General features: G+C 43.4%; 1 protein-coding gene and 1 long non-coding RNA gene across 3 annotated transcripts in view; one reads left to right on the top strand and one right to left on the bottom strand.

The window, feature by feature from the left end:
* The window catches only part of si:dkey-234i14.6 (uncharacterized), a 74,635-nt gene extending 64,863 nt beyond the window's left edge, over positions 1-9,772 (bottom strand). For both annotated transcript variants that reach the window (XM_055648840.1, XM_055648841.1), the window contains exon 1: positions 8,585-9,772. In XM_055648840.1, the coding sequence (XP_055504815.1) occupies positions 8,585-9,016 (432 nt within the window). In that variant the 5' untranslated portion in view covers positions 9,017-9,772. The remainder of the gene's footprint in view (positions 1-8,584) is intronic.
* LOC129705327 (uncharacterized) lies at positions 8,910-15,096 on the top strand. The gene is made up of 3 exons (XR_008724881.1): positions 8,910-9,042; positions 12,794-12,957; positions 13,573-15,096. It is a non-coding gene; the product is annotated as an uncharacterized LOC129705327 (long non-coding RNA).
* The last annotated feature ends 2,166 nt before the right edge of the window (positions 15,097-17,262 follow it).

Genomic DNA, 17,262 nt, shown 5'->3' with positions numbered 1-17,262 from the left:
AAGTGGGACAGCAGCTTAAAACTCCAAAAATTCAGCACGCTGCGGAATTTGGGCATCTTCTCTAGACTTATGGATGTTTATAATTTCCGAAGGGTTTAATTCACTTAAATACAAAAACTATTGACATAAATATTCCATGTGCTCCAGCAAGTTGCAAATGCAGTAAACATCACTTTGCAAGCTAACTGCCAAACCATTGAATCTCCAATTTGGGGGTGTGGCGGCAAGAGATGGGCAATTATTTGCTGCATGTAGGCTGCATATATGGTTTATTAAAGCAACACTTCAGATTCATTACTCAGACCCTTACAAGCTTACATTCCAGTATAGCAGAAAGCAAGTTACAAAAGAAACACAATACAATGGTTTCTTGCAAAAGGGCAATGAAAATGCTAGCACTATGAAGAGTATTTCCCTGCCCTTTAAATTTGACTCTTCAGCACTGAATTATGTACCCTACTCTCTGGAGCCAAACTTGCACAACTATCAGTTCAGACTCAAAGGGCTTGGTTGACCACTGTACAGGTCACCTCATGTGTGCAAGCAGAGCTAGGCTGTCACTTTAATGTTCCACCTTACTCCCACTTCACCTTTGGTCTGCTGCAGCAAGAAACCTGACATGTTCAATCAATAATGTCTCATTTTCCAACAAGGCACATCATACCATTCTAAATTCAGCATCAAGCAATATTTTCTGACAACCAGCCTTGTATCTCGTTTCCACTGCTCTTTTTGTTCTCTCCTCTCCTCTCCTGAGAATTTCAAATCTACTTTGCTTCCTATTTATACTCGCCTTCAACCAGAGATACTTGGGTCACACAAGATAATCCCTTCCCTGCTACAAATCTTCCCTTTTCTCATTTTAATTAGTATAGTTTTGACATAGCACCTAGAAACAGGCCTATCAGCCCAGGCCAACCATTGATGCCACATTCACATTACTTCTATGTGTAGGGAGGAACTGCATATGCTGGTTTACACTGAACATAGACACAAAATGCTGGAGTAACTCAGCCGGTCAGATAGCATCTCAGGAGAAAAGGAATAGGCGACATGTCAGGTCGAGACCCTTTTTCAAACTGAGGGTCAGTCTGAAGTAGGGTCTCAACCCGAAACGTCACCCGTCACACTACTTCTATGTTGTCACACTCTCTCATTCCCTCCCTACACACTAGGGGCAATTCACTGAGGTCAATTTACAAAGGTGCAAACCTGCACGTCTTTGAGATGTGGGAGGAAACTGGAGCATCCCCATTCGGTCACATGAAAAACGTGCAAACCACACAAGCAGCACCAAAGTCAGGATCAAACCTGGGTCTCTAGTGCTGGAAGGCAGCAGCTCTACCAGCTGCGCCACTGTGCCGTAGGCAATTCTGATGAAACATATCCAAAGTCAGCACAGAATCTACTTGACCTGCTGAGTAATTCCAGCATTTCATTATTTCATTTTAGTCAGCAGGAAATTGGAAAGGACTGAAAAAATTGCAAGTAGGTCGTCAGAAAGGGACAGAGGGGTGGGGAAGGAATTGCTCATATATTTCTGTTCCTGGATGTGATTGCTCATAAAAAGGAGAAAGCGTATCCCGACCTGCCAATAAAATGCAGCACATTGAAGGAGAGATGCGTCAAGGCATTATATTAAAAATAGACCAGAGAATTATTCGTGTAAGTGGGTCAAATGCAAAGAATTTGTTTCTCAGTAGGAAATTCATATGTATAAAAATCATGAGAGAATACATCGGGTAGACGCTCAAGAGTCTCTCACGCAGAGAAGGGGGAAATCAAAAACCATTGGACATAGGTTTAACATGAGGTTTCAAGTTTTAAATGGTAAAGCTTCAATAGGAACGTTTTAAAAGAGGAACCCGAGGGGTAACATTGTCACACAGAGTGGTGGATATATGGAACGAGCTGCCAGAGGAGATAGTTGAGGCAGGTGCCATCACAATGTTTAAAAAACATTCAGACTGGTACATGGATAGGACAAGTTTGTAGGGATATGGGCCAAACGCGGGCAGGTGGAACTAGTGTAGATTGGCTTGTGTGGGCAAGTTGGGCCGAGAGCCTGTTTCCACGTTGTATGAGTCGGAAAAGAAAAATACCTGCTGCACAATGAAGAATTACCCAGGAGAATGTCATTGAGGTTTGAAGCATAATTTTACAAGTAGCATGTTTAAAGGTTGGTTCTCAAATGTTAAAAGTAGGGTTGATATTCTGGTTTCCATCGTAAGAGATGCAATAATATTGGAGGCTGAGGAATGATACATCAGATCTTCTGACTCATGTCTGGGCACTTCAATACCTGAACCACCTCCCCATCGAACCCGGTCACCTAGCAGCAGAGGATTTATAAAAAATGTTTAAAAAATGACAGTGTGAAAATTAGTCTCTGAAGGACACTAAATGGTTAATGCTGGAAGCTGTTAGTATTCACGGGTGAAGCTTTACCCCATGCATTTTTAAGCTTTGAACCACCTAGGGTAACAGTGTGCTCTATTAAGTTATATCTCCCCATCATGTCTGCGGCTCACAATTTCATACACAATGCTGGAAAAACAAATAATAGTCGAACAGCCAGGGATAATATCTAGGTAAATTGGAGGTTCCACTGTCCCTCCCTATTCTTAAATCACTGAGCATCAGAACAATAGTGATAGATGCAAAGAATAATAATGACAAGAAAGTTTTAATTTGATTAGAACAAGAGCATTTTATACAAACCTTTGAAGAATTAACAAGCTGCCCAAAATGAGATTCATTAATTTCAATTGTTCCTTCTCCTTTCCCAGAGTAAGAAGTCAAATGGCAATGCAAGAATATCGTCAAAAAGGGCACCTACGTCATTAGATACAGACATCAACGTTTATAATTAGGTTTCATGCATTAAATGAAAATGCAGCAGTTTCCTGAAGCTCGAATGGAGTGGACCCCTTCCCATACTGATCTCTCTCTCCTGGGCCTCCTTTACTGTCAGAGTGAGACCACATGCATTTTGGAGGAACAACATCTCATTTTCCTTGGGCAGAATATTGATTTCTCTAACATTAAGTAACGCGTGCATTCCATCTCCCCTTCCCTCACCCACCTTGGTCCGCATGCTAATTTCACCGTCTGTATTCCTTTGTTACCACCTCACCCCAGCCAACAATGGACCATTGTGGGCTCCACCTTTCCGGATTCATCAATGCAAACGCTGCTTTGTTCTGTCCCTTCTCATACATCCAATTTCCCTCACTCCGACTCTGACCCGAAATGTCACCTGTTCCTTTTGACCGGAGATGCTGCCTGACCCACTTAGTTACTCCAGCATTTTGTGTCTATCTCTGGAGAGGGACAACGTGTTATAACTGCGATTGATAGAAAGCAGTATACAGTCAACATCCAGCAGAGCCCAAACTCTCCTCCATGCCACATAATCTACACTTCACGCTGCCTCGGCAAGGCCAGCAGCATAATCAAGGACCAGTCTCACCCCGGACAAGAAGTTTGAAAATGCATACCCCTGGATGCAGGGACAGTTTCTTCCCAGCTGTTATCAGGCAACTGAACCATCCTCTCACCAGCTAGCGAGTAATCCTGAGCTTCCATCTACCTCATTGGAGACCATCAAACTATCTTTAATCGGTCTTTATTGGGCTTTATCTTGCACCAAACACTATACCCTTTATCCTGTATCGGTACACTGCGGACAACTTCATTATAATGTGAGGTACACAAAAAAAGCTGGAGAAACTCAGCGGGTGCAGCAGCATCTATGGAGCGAAGGAAAAAGGCAACGTTTCGGGCCGAAACCCTTCTTCAGACATTATAATGTGTATCTGTACACTGTGGACGGCTTGATTATGACCATGTGTAATCTTTTTGCTGACTGGATAGCACACAACAGAAAGCTTTTCATTGTATGTTAGAACATGTGACAATAAACTAAACTAATAGTGATATTCGTTCTTCACCAACTCATGTTCTTTCATTCCACAGCAAATTCTGATCTCATTCACTTCCCCATCTCTAACCCATCGGAGTTCATGAGCATAGAATAACTGGGAGAACAGTAATGTAAACAATGATATCCAAAAGATAATTCAGTGACAAACGCAAGTCTCACTATAATGATTTAGCAACATATGGTCATGCTGATGAAAGAAACACTAACTAGAAGAAGAAAACACAAAATACTTACATTTTCAGTTACAAAGGAGATTAGTCATTCTAATGTCTGCAGTCAATCAAGCGTTAAAATATAAAAGGTTGTTTGTTGCACTGTTGAAAATATGGCCGTAAATTTGCACATAGCCTTTTCCTAATAAAATAACTGGCGAGGTTTGTGATTTCCGTACCAGAGAAACTCGCCAGCTCTTAAAATTATTTCCAGGGAGATTACATCAATCGTAAAATGGGAGATGTGGCCTCACTTCAGCAAAGTGTCCAATAGTCAGCATTGCCAATGGTGTAACATTCTCTCTATCATTCAAGGGTCCTTTTTATTATCACATGCACCAAGGTACAGTAATTTTTCTTTACATATAGATCAGTAATGTTATTGCCATACACAAGTACAATCCCCGAGTAAGTTCCAAATGCATAGAAACAGCCCAGAGTCCATATGCAAGAGTTGCCAGGTTTTCGCACCATTTCTAGTCCCAGCTGCAGATGGCCATAAAGGGCCACTGCAACCATCGCCTCCAACCAGATTGGCAGCAAACCGTCATCCCACTCTCTCATCTGGCCAAATTCAGCCTTCGTGCCCTAGGGGGCATCTCCTGCTTTGAGGTCACAGAAGGCAAGACCCCCACTGGTTCTCTTTACTGGCCCTTTGTCCCGCACCCACCACTGTCGCCGACTCTCTCCACCTTCCGGTTCCCGATCTTCGAAGGCGAGCAAGAGATGAGCCTTGGACAAGGCTCCCACTCCAGGTGGGTCCCCGGTTCCATGGCGGGTGAGCCAGGCCTGATGCCCAGGTATGCCAAGCTCTCAGTGCTGCTATGAGAGTGACAAGGTCTCAGAAGTGGAACCCAAACCCAGAACTGACTGAGAAGTAGCAATATCTTAATAAGCCAAGTCTTGCATTTCCTCGCTGCGTATTCGAATGGGCTTCAACTCCAAAGCTTCATATTAAGTGTCACAAATAATGAAACACCAGCCACAAAAATCATTCACAATGTCATAGGGATTTATGCTACGGCTGTTTTGTAGTAGAGAGACTGGCGTTGGAAGCAGAGATGAACAAACCAAGTCCAATTTAAACAAAAGAGTAAAATGAACGGGTTAAACACCCCTCAGTCTTTAGTTTAATTTTAGATTAGAGATACAGTGCGGAAACAAGCCCTTCGAGTCTGTGCCGACCAACGATCCCCATACACTAGCACTATCCTACACAGTAGGTGCAATTTACAATTTTCACCTTAGCCAAAATAACCTACAATCCTTGGAGGGCACATCGTTGGAGTGTGGGAGGAAACCACAGCACCTAAAAAAAAAATCCACGCAGTCACAGGGAGAACGTACAAACTTCATACAGACGTCACTCGTTGTCAGGATCAAACCCAGGACTCTGGTAGTGAAAGGCAGCACTCTACCTCAGTCAATTATTAACGAGCAGTCACAATACCAAATAGTCTGCAGATAACCATTTTACCCACAATTGCTTGCATCACACAATCTTCCAGTGTTGTGGTATATTAGATAAACTGGTATTTAGGTCAGGAGTTAATAAATAAAGCAAGAGTAATTTGCATCGAACAGATAGTGAGTGCACTGTTAAAATCTATCTTCTAAAATAACTGCTTGTTCTACAGGCTAGGCTTGAGAATGCCAACCATTGATCATTGAGGCACTTGGTGTTGAAATATGTTAGATTGACGGCAGAAAATAAGTGAATGAATGAAGCAACATGTCTAAACACTACGTAATATTCGAGTGAGCATATGGTCATGGGACAATAACTCACCAAGATGAAGAGAATATTAGCTGGTAGAAAATAGTGTTTTAAATCTAATGACACATCAAAAATTTCCAGCTACTTTACAATCGTAGTTGATGCCAATGTTGTTACACACAATCCATTGTTACACCACAAAATAACTTCAGAAGTAATTGGGTACTGGATACAAGACAGTCAAAGCAAGAGGAGTCCAATTATTTCCACACACTTGATAACTGAAACTTACAATAAAAAGGGTCTTGTGGTAAATATTAACCATTTCATACCTACATTTCATAACAGAACCAAAGTTTGAATGGTCACTATATCCGAATGAACTGCACAGGCAAAATAACCCAAAATGTACCAGCCATTAAAGGTCAGCTCAGGGGTCAGACTCGAGGGCCCGAGCTATGGGGAGAGGTTGAGCAGGCTAGAATTGTATTCCTTGGAGGTTAAGGGGTGATCTTACAGAGGTGTTCAAAAACATGAGAGAAATGGATTGGGTAAATGCTCAGTCTTCTGTCCAGAGTTAAGAAACATTTACACAGGTATATGGATAGGTTGGGTTTAGAGGGATATGGGCCACATGCAGGCAGGTGGGACTAGTGCAGATGGGGCATGTTGGTCAGCGTGGGCAAGTTGGGCCAAAGGGCCTTTTTCCACACTGTACGACTATGAGATCCTGACAGTTTATGGCAATTAAAGATTGTATTTTAAAGGCATCAATTGTTGCTCAGAGGTTCATGGATGTTCAGCAGAATCAAAAGGCTGTGGTTTAAATCATACACACCAGGGAGATAAGTGCAGCCGTCAAGTCGAATAACCCAGGGCACTATTGAAGACATGACTCGGACCACTCAGAGGATGGTGGGTATGCTAAATGAGCTGCCAGAGGACATTTTGGAGGCAGGTCCTGACCTCCCATCTACCTCATTGGAGACGCTCAGATTATCTTTAAATCGGGCACCAAATGTTTTTTTCCTGTATCCGTTCACTGTGAACAGCGTGATTGTAATCATTTATAGTCATTCTGCTGACTGGATAGCACAGCAAAAATAAAACTTTTGTCGGTGAAACCATGCGACAATAATAAACTAAACTATATGCAACCTAATGGGACTAGATAGGGTTATCTTGGTCAGCATGGATGGGTTAGCCTCAAGGGACTCTTTTTGTGCTATCTGACTCTATGACCCACTGTCATTTATTTAGTCAGGCAGTAAATGCCCATTACTCTTCTAGGTGGTTGCTCAGGTTCAATAGCATTAACCCTAGAAGGCACCCCCCTGTCCAACAGTAATCCCTCACTTATTCCACAATGCCCAGGGTAGGGAAGCTAGGGTCATAGTTTAAGGTGAGAGGACAAAGGGCAATTTTGTTTATTTTAGACTTTGGAGGTACATATATAGAGATACAGCAGGAAAACAGACCCTTCGGCCCACCGAGTCCATGCCAACCAGCAATTCCAGTCACTAGCACTTTCCTATAGACTAGGGACAATTTACAATGTTACCAAAGCCAATTAACCTACAAACCTGTGCGACTTTGGACTGTGGGAAGAAACCAGAACAACCAGCCAAATCCCATGTGGTCACTCCGTACAGTTTAGCACCTGTAGTCAAGGTTGAACCCGGATCTCTGGTGCTGTAAGGTGACAATTATACCGCCACACTACCATGCCGCATTAGTTTAGGTTTTTTTGTATTGTCGCATATACTGAGGTACAGTGATAAACTTTTCTTGCTGTGTGCTATCCATAATGAAAGACAATTGTGGAAGGAGCTGCCAGAGGAAATAATAGTCGTTGGTACAATTTCATCCTTTTAAAAAACACTTGGACAGGTACATGGATAGTAAAGATGACACACAAGCAAGCAGGACTAGCTGGGTTATGCAACTCGGTAAGCATGGATAAGTTGGGCAGAAGGGTCCATTTCCATGCTGTATGGCTCTATGGTCACTATGGAATTTTGCTGTGCACAAATAGACTACTATTTTCTCTGCAATACAACTCCAGCGTTAAAACAATGCTTTAAATGCAGTGGTCCACTGAAATGAGCATCCCAGAGAAATTGATATCTTACTTTTGCAAACGAATGCATCTGAAGTCAGACAAAATGTATAAACAAAGAACGGCAGCTGCTGGTTTATGCTAAAGATTGACAGAGTAACTCAGCGGGTCAAGCAGCGTCTCTGGAGAAGGGTCCCCAACCGAAACACCACCCATCCTTTTACTCCAGAGATTGGGGCGACATAATGGCGCAGTGGTGACCACTGGTGGGCACCGACTCGGTGGGCCGAAGGGCCTGTTTCTGCGCTGTATCTCTAAACTAAATTAGGAAATGGATATCTACCTAATGCAAACTAATGTATCTGAAGTCTAGTCAGGGCATGGTCCTCATGGGGGTAAATGGGATAAGTGTTAATGGGTGAAAGGTTAGCATGGACGTGGTGGGCCGAACGACCTGAATCTGTGCTGCCCAGCTTAAGTCTATCCCAAGATTGCCATGTGGCCCAATGTACCTTAGTGCCGACGAAATGTGTAGGAAGGAAGTCCTAATGTGAAGGAAGAAGGGTCTCCCTTATCCCTAACTCTGAAGAAGGGTCTCGACCCGAAATGTTACCCATTCCTTCTCTCCAGAGATTTAGTGTCTATCTTACCTTGGTGCCAAGATGGATCTGAATGTCCATCTCCTGCTTCCTTTTCTCCAGCAGGCTGAGCAGGTACTCCTGGAAGACCCCGACCTTGGTGAAGAAGTGCTCGTTGTGCCAGCATCCCTCCACATTGTCGAAGTCCACGCCGAGCCCGAGGAGGAAGCGGACGCTGCGGGAGTCCAGGGCGATCTGCTGCGGTCTGGCGAGCAGCGCCGTGCGGCAACGCTCCTCCAACAGCACCAGGCGCTGCACCTTGCCCGAGCGAGCGGCTATCAGCGCCGCCGTCAAGCCCACCGGACCCGAGCCCACCACCAGCACCTTGGCCCGAGCTCGCCACTGCCGGTAACCATCCACGCTCACTTTCAGAACCACATAGATCAACACCGCCACCAAGGTACTCAAGGCAGTGTCGTACGCCAGCGTCTCGTACTTTTCCATCGCTCGCACCGCTGCATTTAAACCAGGTCAGAAATAATTCAGCTGCAAACGTGCAGAAAAACCCCTCTCAATTGCTGCCTCTGCCATTATTTGCCCTCGGCAACCTACAAGCAAGAATGTTCCTTAACCAGAAAAGACCCATTGCAACCTCATAGTCTGTTTTATATACTCTCTCCACTTAAATCTAAATACTAACCCTCTCCCTCCTTCTCTGCCTACTGCACTCTCTATCTATTGCATTCTCCAACCCCCTTTATATACTCTCTCCACTTGAATCCTACTCTCCCTCCCCGTCTCTCCCGTGAGCACTCCCTATCTATGTACAGTATTGCATTCTCCCAATCCCCCACCGAGCACTTCACATAACTCGCTCAATCGACACATCAACTCCGCACAGCCAAGGTGCAGACGGCGACTGACGCATGTTCTGAACAAACTTTCAATGGGGGGAGATTAAAAAAAAACCTCCCGTGCATTCAGGAGAGAAAAAAAAAAACCCAAGCCTCAGAACAAAACACACAGAGACTTGCAATGTAAAACAATCAATTGGTAGGATTGAACAACCCTGCAAATCTACGCCTTTCCACGTCAGGAAATCCAAAGATCTCGGGAAACCGTATCAGAACCAGCCAGGAATGTCAATAACAACACTGCCTCTCTCCCTCTCTCTGCTTTCCCCCTGTTTGTCGCAAGACGATGTTGCCACACATATTAGAGTCATTAACATTGCGTGTGTGTGTGTTTTTCAAACCTCGTTCTTACTGAATTACTTTCCTGCTCTCCAGTTATTCTGGACTCATTCCTAGAGGGTTGAGCTGAATGAATGATTCGGTCCGAACGGAGACCCGGCGAACCCCCACGCCAAGGTCTTCAATCGCGTCACATCTCTCCCCCAGATATATATTTTTTACACATTCTCAGTCCAGCTCGACCAGTTCGCCCGGAAAAGCGACGAGGATTCCGGCGGGGTTGTTTATAAAGCCAACGAGAGTTAAACACAAATTATCGTCCGGCCGGTTTCATCCGAAATGCGTCAGGTTTTACAAGCCAGAGTCAAACTTCCTGCTCTCGAAACCTCTTGCGGCAATCCGCTGTCCTGTGAATGTTGTCGGTGTATACTTCATAACGCCAGACGCGGAGCCTCATAGGGAGTGTGTGCGTATATATGTGTGTGTATAAAATATATAGCTACTGTAATGTCAAAGACTAGAGGGCATACATAGCTTTAAGGTGAGAGAGGCAAAGTTTAAGGAGATGTGTGGGGCAGGTTTTTTTTACCAGAGGTTGGTGGGTGCCTGGAACATGCCGGTGGTGGTGGAACCGGATATTAGAGTGGAGTTTAAGGGGCTTTCAGATAAGCAGGGAATGGAAGGATATGGATCACATGCAGGCAGACTCGATGAATTCAACTTGTAATTATGTACAGCACAGACATTGTGGGCTGAAAGGCCTGTTGTACTATTCTATGTTCTGCCAAACAGTACAGGTGATGTCTATGTTACAGTCCTTTCAGGGTAATAGATATTATCCCTTACTGAATTATTAAACCATTCAAGTAAAATTTGATCAGGAATAGATTTGATCATGTAGAATGTATGCGGGTAGCGTAAAAAAACAAAAGACAATTTTTCTTTGAACTGCAAGAGATAATGTAGTTTTGCATTACAGAAAATCGCAATGGGGGCGTTTTCTAAGAATGCAACTGTAGATCATGTGCAGACAATGAGATTATTTTGGCATCATGTTTAGACAGACATTGTGGGCTGAAGGGCCTGTTCCTGTGCTGCACTGTACTATGTTCTAAATAGGAATGGTGGTTTTGCATTAGGTTTCGACAGTGGGAATGTGATAGGAGAGAAAACCAGAGTTAGAGATGGAGTATCAAAAGATAATGATGAACAGATAGCACTGAACAGGCCCTTCGGCCCACTATGTCTGTGCAAACCATGATGTAAATTGAAACTGCAAAGTGGTGCAGACGTAGAGTTGCTGCCTTACCGTGCCAGAGACCCGGGTTCAATCCTGACTACAGGTGCTGTCTGTACAGAGTTTGTATGTTCTCCCCATGACCGTGTGGATTTTCTCCAGGTGCTCCGGTTTCCTCCCACATTCCAAAGACGTGCAGGTTTGTAGATGAATTGGCTTCTGTAAATTGCCCCTGAGGTGCAGGATGTAACTAGTGTATGGGTGATCGCTAGAAATGGTGTTAGATTTACACGAAGAACGATTTAGAAGAAAGAGTTTGGCAATTGTATCGATTTTGGTGTTGAATGCCAACTTCCCCCCCTCCCCCCAATGTCGGGGGGGGGGGGGGGGGGGGGGGGTGGTGGTGGAAAGAACTGAAGGCAAGATAAGACAAAGGAAGGATTCCAAGAGGAGGAGGAATGTTGGAGACAGGAGAAGAGGTCACTACTGGGTGGTGAGAACTCCTTCCCATAGAAAAAGGCATGGGTGGAGGGGACGGAAGCAAAGCTCTACTTCATGGTGAACCCTGAACTCGTTGAGGTGGGGGCGGGGATGTACAAAGATAAGTCATTTCGCATAAAATGGAGGTACAGGGAAGCACCGAGGAAACACACATGGCTGTGTTAGCGAGTCCGAGTAACATGTTTGTAGCACCAGAGGCACCTATTGTTGTTGGTATATATCAAATATTAATATAAACAAGTTGCACAGTGGTGCAGCGGTAGAGTTGTTGACTTGCAGCGCCAGAGACCTCGGTTTGATCCTGACTCTGGATGTTGTCTGTATGGAGGTTGTACGTTCCCCATGAACTGCGTGGGTTTTGTCACGTTGCTTCGGTTTCTTCCTATACTCCAAAGCCATACAGGTTTGTGGGCTAATTAGCTTGGTAAAAATGTAAATTGTCCGTAGTGTGTGTAGGATAGTGTTATTGTGCGGGGATCGCTGATTGGTGTGGACTCGGTGGGCTGTATCTCTCTAAACTAAACTAATTATTTAGTGCCTTATCCGTCCTCCCTGTGATCTGTTTTTATGTCAGCTTCTAGTATTTTAACTTTATTTTATGTATCCAGTCGTTCTTGCCACACCCTTCATCACACTAACAGATTGGCAAGTCAAAACCTGAATTTTAGCATTATATTGTGAAAGCTACAATTATAACGAGGCAAGATTGTAACAGCTCAAAATGATGAGATAAACACCATGACTGTCATTTACAGTAGCTCAGGTAGACCTGAACGTAGTCGGCAACTTGGGGACACCTGCCATTCATGTCACTCCCATCACCCAGCCTCAAAACGGCTGATGTCGAGGAAGAGCTTCCTTCACACAGTCCAGCCAGTTTCACGGCCTCCTCAAACAAATAAACGCAGTGAAAACCACCATCACATGAAGATGCCATTCCCAGCTAATGAACAGCTACCACCTGGTCGCAGGTGTGAGTGGAAGACCTGGAAATCCCTCAATAGGCTTTGTACAGAGATGTGCCGATGCAAGACCAATACGAGCAAATGGGGCCATGCAGATGTGGCAGACACAGAATGTGAATGTGGAACATCTGTACAATCCATGAATGAATGAACGAATGAATAAATTTAGAAACATAGAAAATAGGTGCAAGAGTAGGCCATTCGGCCCTTCGAGCCTGTACCACCATTCAATATGATCATGGCTGATTATCCAACGCAGTATCCTGTACCTGCCTTCTCTCCATACCCCCTGATCCCTTGAGCCACAAGGGACACATGTAACTCCCTCTTAAATATAGCTAAAATTTACAGAAGCTAATTAACCTATAAACCTGCACGTCTTTAGAGTGCGGGAAGAACCCATAGCGCCCAGAGAAAGCCCACGCGGTCACAGGGTGTCCTACAGACAGCACCTGTAGTCAGGATCGGACCCGGATCTCTGGCGCTGTAAGCCAGCAACTCTACCCCTGCGCCACTGTGCCGCTCTAAAAATGATGTACAGTTTCATAGGTAAGCTTGTTATTTGCCGAAGGTTCACCTGATAAATAAATAGTTAGTTGGCCCATATGGGGATTGAACCCACGACCTTGGCATTATTAGCACCACAGAGTGGTGAGCTACTGAGCTAACCTACTGAGCTAACCGGCCTTTTATTTATTAGCCAAGTATTCACATACAAGGATTTTGCCTTGGTGCTCCGCCCACAAGTGACAACATGACATACAGTAACAGTTAAGAATGATACATAAAACATTAATAATAAAACATTATTGATTAAACATGTGAATTAAATATAATACCAGAGCCACATCTACTAAGATGCCCATTTCTTGGTGAACAATGCTGCCTGGCAGATCTAGCAGTGGCAAACGAGAAGGCTGTCCACTGTGCAAGAGCCTGGCCGAGCATTTGAAACATAGATGATGGACACGAATGAAGAAGACTGTAGCTTAATTGGTAACTCACTTGTCCCTCAGGTCTACAGTAGAGATCTGCTTAGGTGTAATGTTTTTTTTTAATATTTATTTTTATTAGAAGCAATTGTACAAAGAGAGAATGATCGACATAACAGTTATACAATTTTCGTATTGCTTCAGTTTTAACATGTTGTGAACTAATAACCAGATCGGAAAAAAAGAAAGAAGAAAAAAAAAGAAAAGAGAAAGAAAAAGAAAAAATGTCAAGAAAAACACGAAAAAGAAAAAAGGAAAACCCCAGACCAACGAAGGAGTGACAGAAGCGGAGATATATCCCACTACCCTTCCATACGCTCGCTCACCCGACCCTAGCGTCGGTTTTGAGTTTGTGTTCAACCATTATGTTGTTGAAGAAATTCAATAAAAGGAGACCATATTTTTGAAAATTGGTCAGGTTTGTCAGTCAAGCCAAGTCTTATTTTTTCTAGATGTAGTGTCTCGGTCATTTCTGTGATCCACATCTTCAATGTGGGGACTGTTATCTTTTTCCAGAATTTAAGTATTAGTCTTTTCACAGCCATTAAACCATAGTCAAGGAAGCGTCTTTGAAATATCGTTAGATTAGGGCAGCCCTCTGTCATTCCTTATATTATTAGTTTTGGATCTGGTTCCAATTGAATTTTAAATGTTTTGCTCAGGTGTAATGTTAAACCAACCTTTGGCCTTGGCTAATCTGAACACAAACCCATTCCAAGCTCATAAATTTTGCCATTCCAGTCCAGTCCAAATATGCTGATAATTTGTACAACAAAGATTGATCAAGGTCAGAGACCACATGCCAACCACACTTCACCTAGGTAAAATGGTGCCAAAGGTAAAAAAAAAAAAGGTATTGGGACAGAAGGACAAATATAAATAATATTTAAATTAAATTACACATAAAATTCTGGAAGTCAGCAAAAAGAAACAAAAACTGAACAAAACAAAACAAAAACAAGACATTAGTGAAAAAATATAATTAGACAAAAAACCAAGTCCATGGTAGTGTCTAGTTTTAGTTTAGTTTAGAAACACAGAGTGGAAACAGGCTCTTCGGACCACCTAGTCTGCCCGACCAGTGATCACCCGTAAATCAGTTCTATCTTACACACTGGGGACAATTAACCTACAAACCTGCAAGTCATTGGAATATGGGAGGAAACCAGAGCACCCAGAGAAAACCCACGCGGTGAAAGGGAGAACGTACAAACTCCATACAGACAGCACCTATCGTCAGGATCAACCAGGATCTTTGGCGCTGTAAGGCAGCAACTCTACCGCTGCACCAGTGTGCCGCCCAAGTGCAAGATGTGGTCCTTCGTATTCTCTTGTTGAGTCGGATCTAGGTTGTGCAGGTTGAATCAAGAACTTGATAGTACAGGTAGTAAGAAAGTAGCTGATCCTGAACCTGGTGGTGTGGAACCTGAGGCTTCTGTACCTTCTGCCTAATGGTAGCAGTGAGAAGAGGACATGATGATCTTGATGATAGATGACACATTCTTCAGCACATTAATAAAATGAAGATTTTGAAGAGACCTCATGACAAATTAAGATTTGAAAGGAAAATACTGTCCACTGTTCCAATTGAGTCAAGAGTGTTTAATTTTCATATGCACTGAGTCTGAAACAATGAAACTCTTGCTTGCTGCTGCTTCACAGGAACATTATTGCAGCAACACAAAAAAATCATGTACAATTAATTATGAGTATTCCTGATAAACCTAACCTTTTTAGTGTAAACGAAACTAAATAATTCAACTCCATTAAAGATAAAAGTATTTTATTTACCCATTACATATCTTTCTATGCAAGATAATGGTTTCAGCTCCCATACTAACCCAGATATCGTCAGCTTCACCTCAGGCACTGATTGATCGAGGGATAATCAGTGCCTGGATAAATATGGATAAATGTGAGGTTATCCACTTTGAATGTGGATAAATGTGAGGTTATCCACTTTGGTGGCAAGAACAGGATGGTTGCGGATTAGGAAAAGGAGAGGTGCAACGAGATCCTGGGTGTGTTTGCACATCAGTCACTGAAAATAAGTGTGTAGGTACAGCAGACAGTGAAGAAAGCTCATGCCATGTTGGCCTTCATTGCAAGAGGATTTGAGTTTAGGAGCAAGGAGATCCTACTGCAGTTGTACAGGGCCCGGGGATACCGCACCTGGAGTATTGTGTGCAATTTAGTTTTCCAAATTTGAGGAAGACATTATTGTAATTGAGGGAGTGCAACGTAGGTTCACCAGGTTAATTCCCGGGATGGCAGGACTGACATATGATGAAATAATCGGTCGACTGGGCATGTATTCACTAGAATCTAGAAGGATGAGTGGTTATCTTATAGAGACATAGAAAATTCTTAAATAATTGCACAGGCTAGATGCAGGAAAAATGTTCCCAATGTTGGGGGAATCCAGAACTAGTGGTCACTGTTCAGAATAAGGTGAAGGCCATTTAGGACTGAGGTGAAGGAAAACTTTTTCACCCAAAGAGTTGTGAATCAGTGGAATTCTCTGCCACAGAAGGCAGTGGAGGCCAATTCACTGGATGTTTTCAAGAGAGAGTTAGATTTAGCTCTTAGGGCTAAAGGGATCAAGGGATATGGGGGGAAAAGCTGGAATGGGGTACTGATTTTAGATGATCAGCCATGCTCCTATTGAATGGCAGTGCTGGCTCGAAGGGCTGAACTGCCTACTCTTGCACCCATTTTTCTATGTTCCATGTTTTCTTTGGAACTCATCAATTTTTCATATCCCCACATCTTGCATTATATAAGACAACTCAACCTACTGCAAAGCTCTTGTTTCTTGTGCATATTTCATTTTTTGAGGGAGAGGAGATGCTTCAGTTTGACCTTAGTCAGGGATTCCACGTTCAGGGAAAAGGAAGAGTTGAAAACAAAAAGGAGTCAATGAGCTGGAGTAAATCCATGCACACCTTACGCTGCCTTGGCAAGGCTACCATCATAATCAAGGACTACTCTCACCCATCAGACAAGAGGTACAGAAGTGTGAAAAAGCACTCCAGATACAGGGACAGTTTCTTCCCAGCTGTATTCGGGCAACTGAACCATCCAACAAGAGAGCAGTCCTGAGCTACCATCTACCTCGGACTATCTTTAATCTGACTTTACTGGACTTTATCTTGCACTAAACATTATTTCCTTTATCATGTATCAATAATCTGTGGATGGCTCGATTGTAATCATGTATAGTCCATTCGCTGACTGGTTAGCATGCAAAAAAAAAACTTTCACTGTACCTCAGCACACGTGAGAATAAACTGAACTCAACTACAATAAACTAAATGAATCAGCAGATCAGGCAGCTTCTCTGGAGAACACAAATTGGTGACATTTCAGGTTGAGACCTGTAAGGTCACCAATCCATATTCTCCAGAGATGCTGCCTGACCTGCTAGGTTACTCCAGCATTCTTTGTCCTTTTCATTAACCAGCATCTGCAGTTCCTTGGATAGATCCAAAATGCTGGAGTAACTCAGCGGGTCAGGCAGCATCTTTGGAGAAAAGGAATAGGAGACTTTGTGGGCCGAGTGCCTTCATCAGACTCCTTAAGCAGTACCTTATTTTTGTATCTATAGTTGAAAACAAGTTGGAGGCATTATATCCACCACAGAGCCATGATGAAAATGTCAAATGAACAATCTATGTTGGGCCATTGTTAATATGCCCCAGAGCCTAGGGGGAAAAGCATCACTGGCAACCAGATTGATGCCACAAATCAGTTGAGGTTCATAAGTTCAGAAGTGATAGGAGCAGAATTAAACCATTCAGCCCATTAAATCTACTCCACCATTCAATCTTGGCTGATCGAGTTCTCCCTCTCAACCCCAGTC

Source organism: Leucoraja erinacea, chromosome 17, assembly GCF_028641065.1.
Source record: "Leucoraja erinacea ecotype New England chromosome 17, Leri_hhj_1, whole genome shotgun sequence".
In the NCBI taxonomy this organism is placed as follows: domain Eukaryota; kingdom Metazoa; phylum Chordata; class Chondrichthyes; order Rajiformes; family Rajidae; genus Leucoraja; species Leucoraja erinaceus.
The sequence above is the reverse complement of the archived record's forward strand: the minus strand, read 5'-3'. Positions and strand labels throughout refer to the sequence as shown.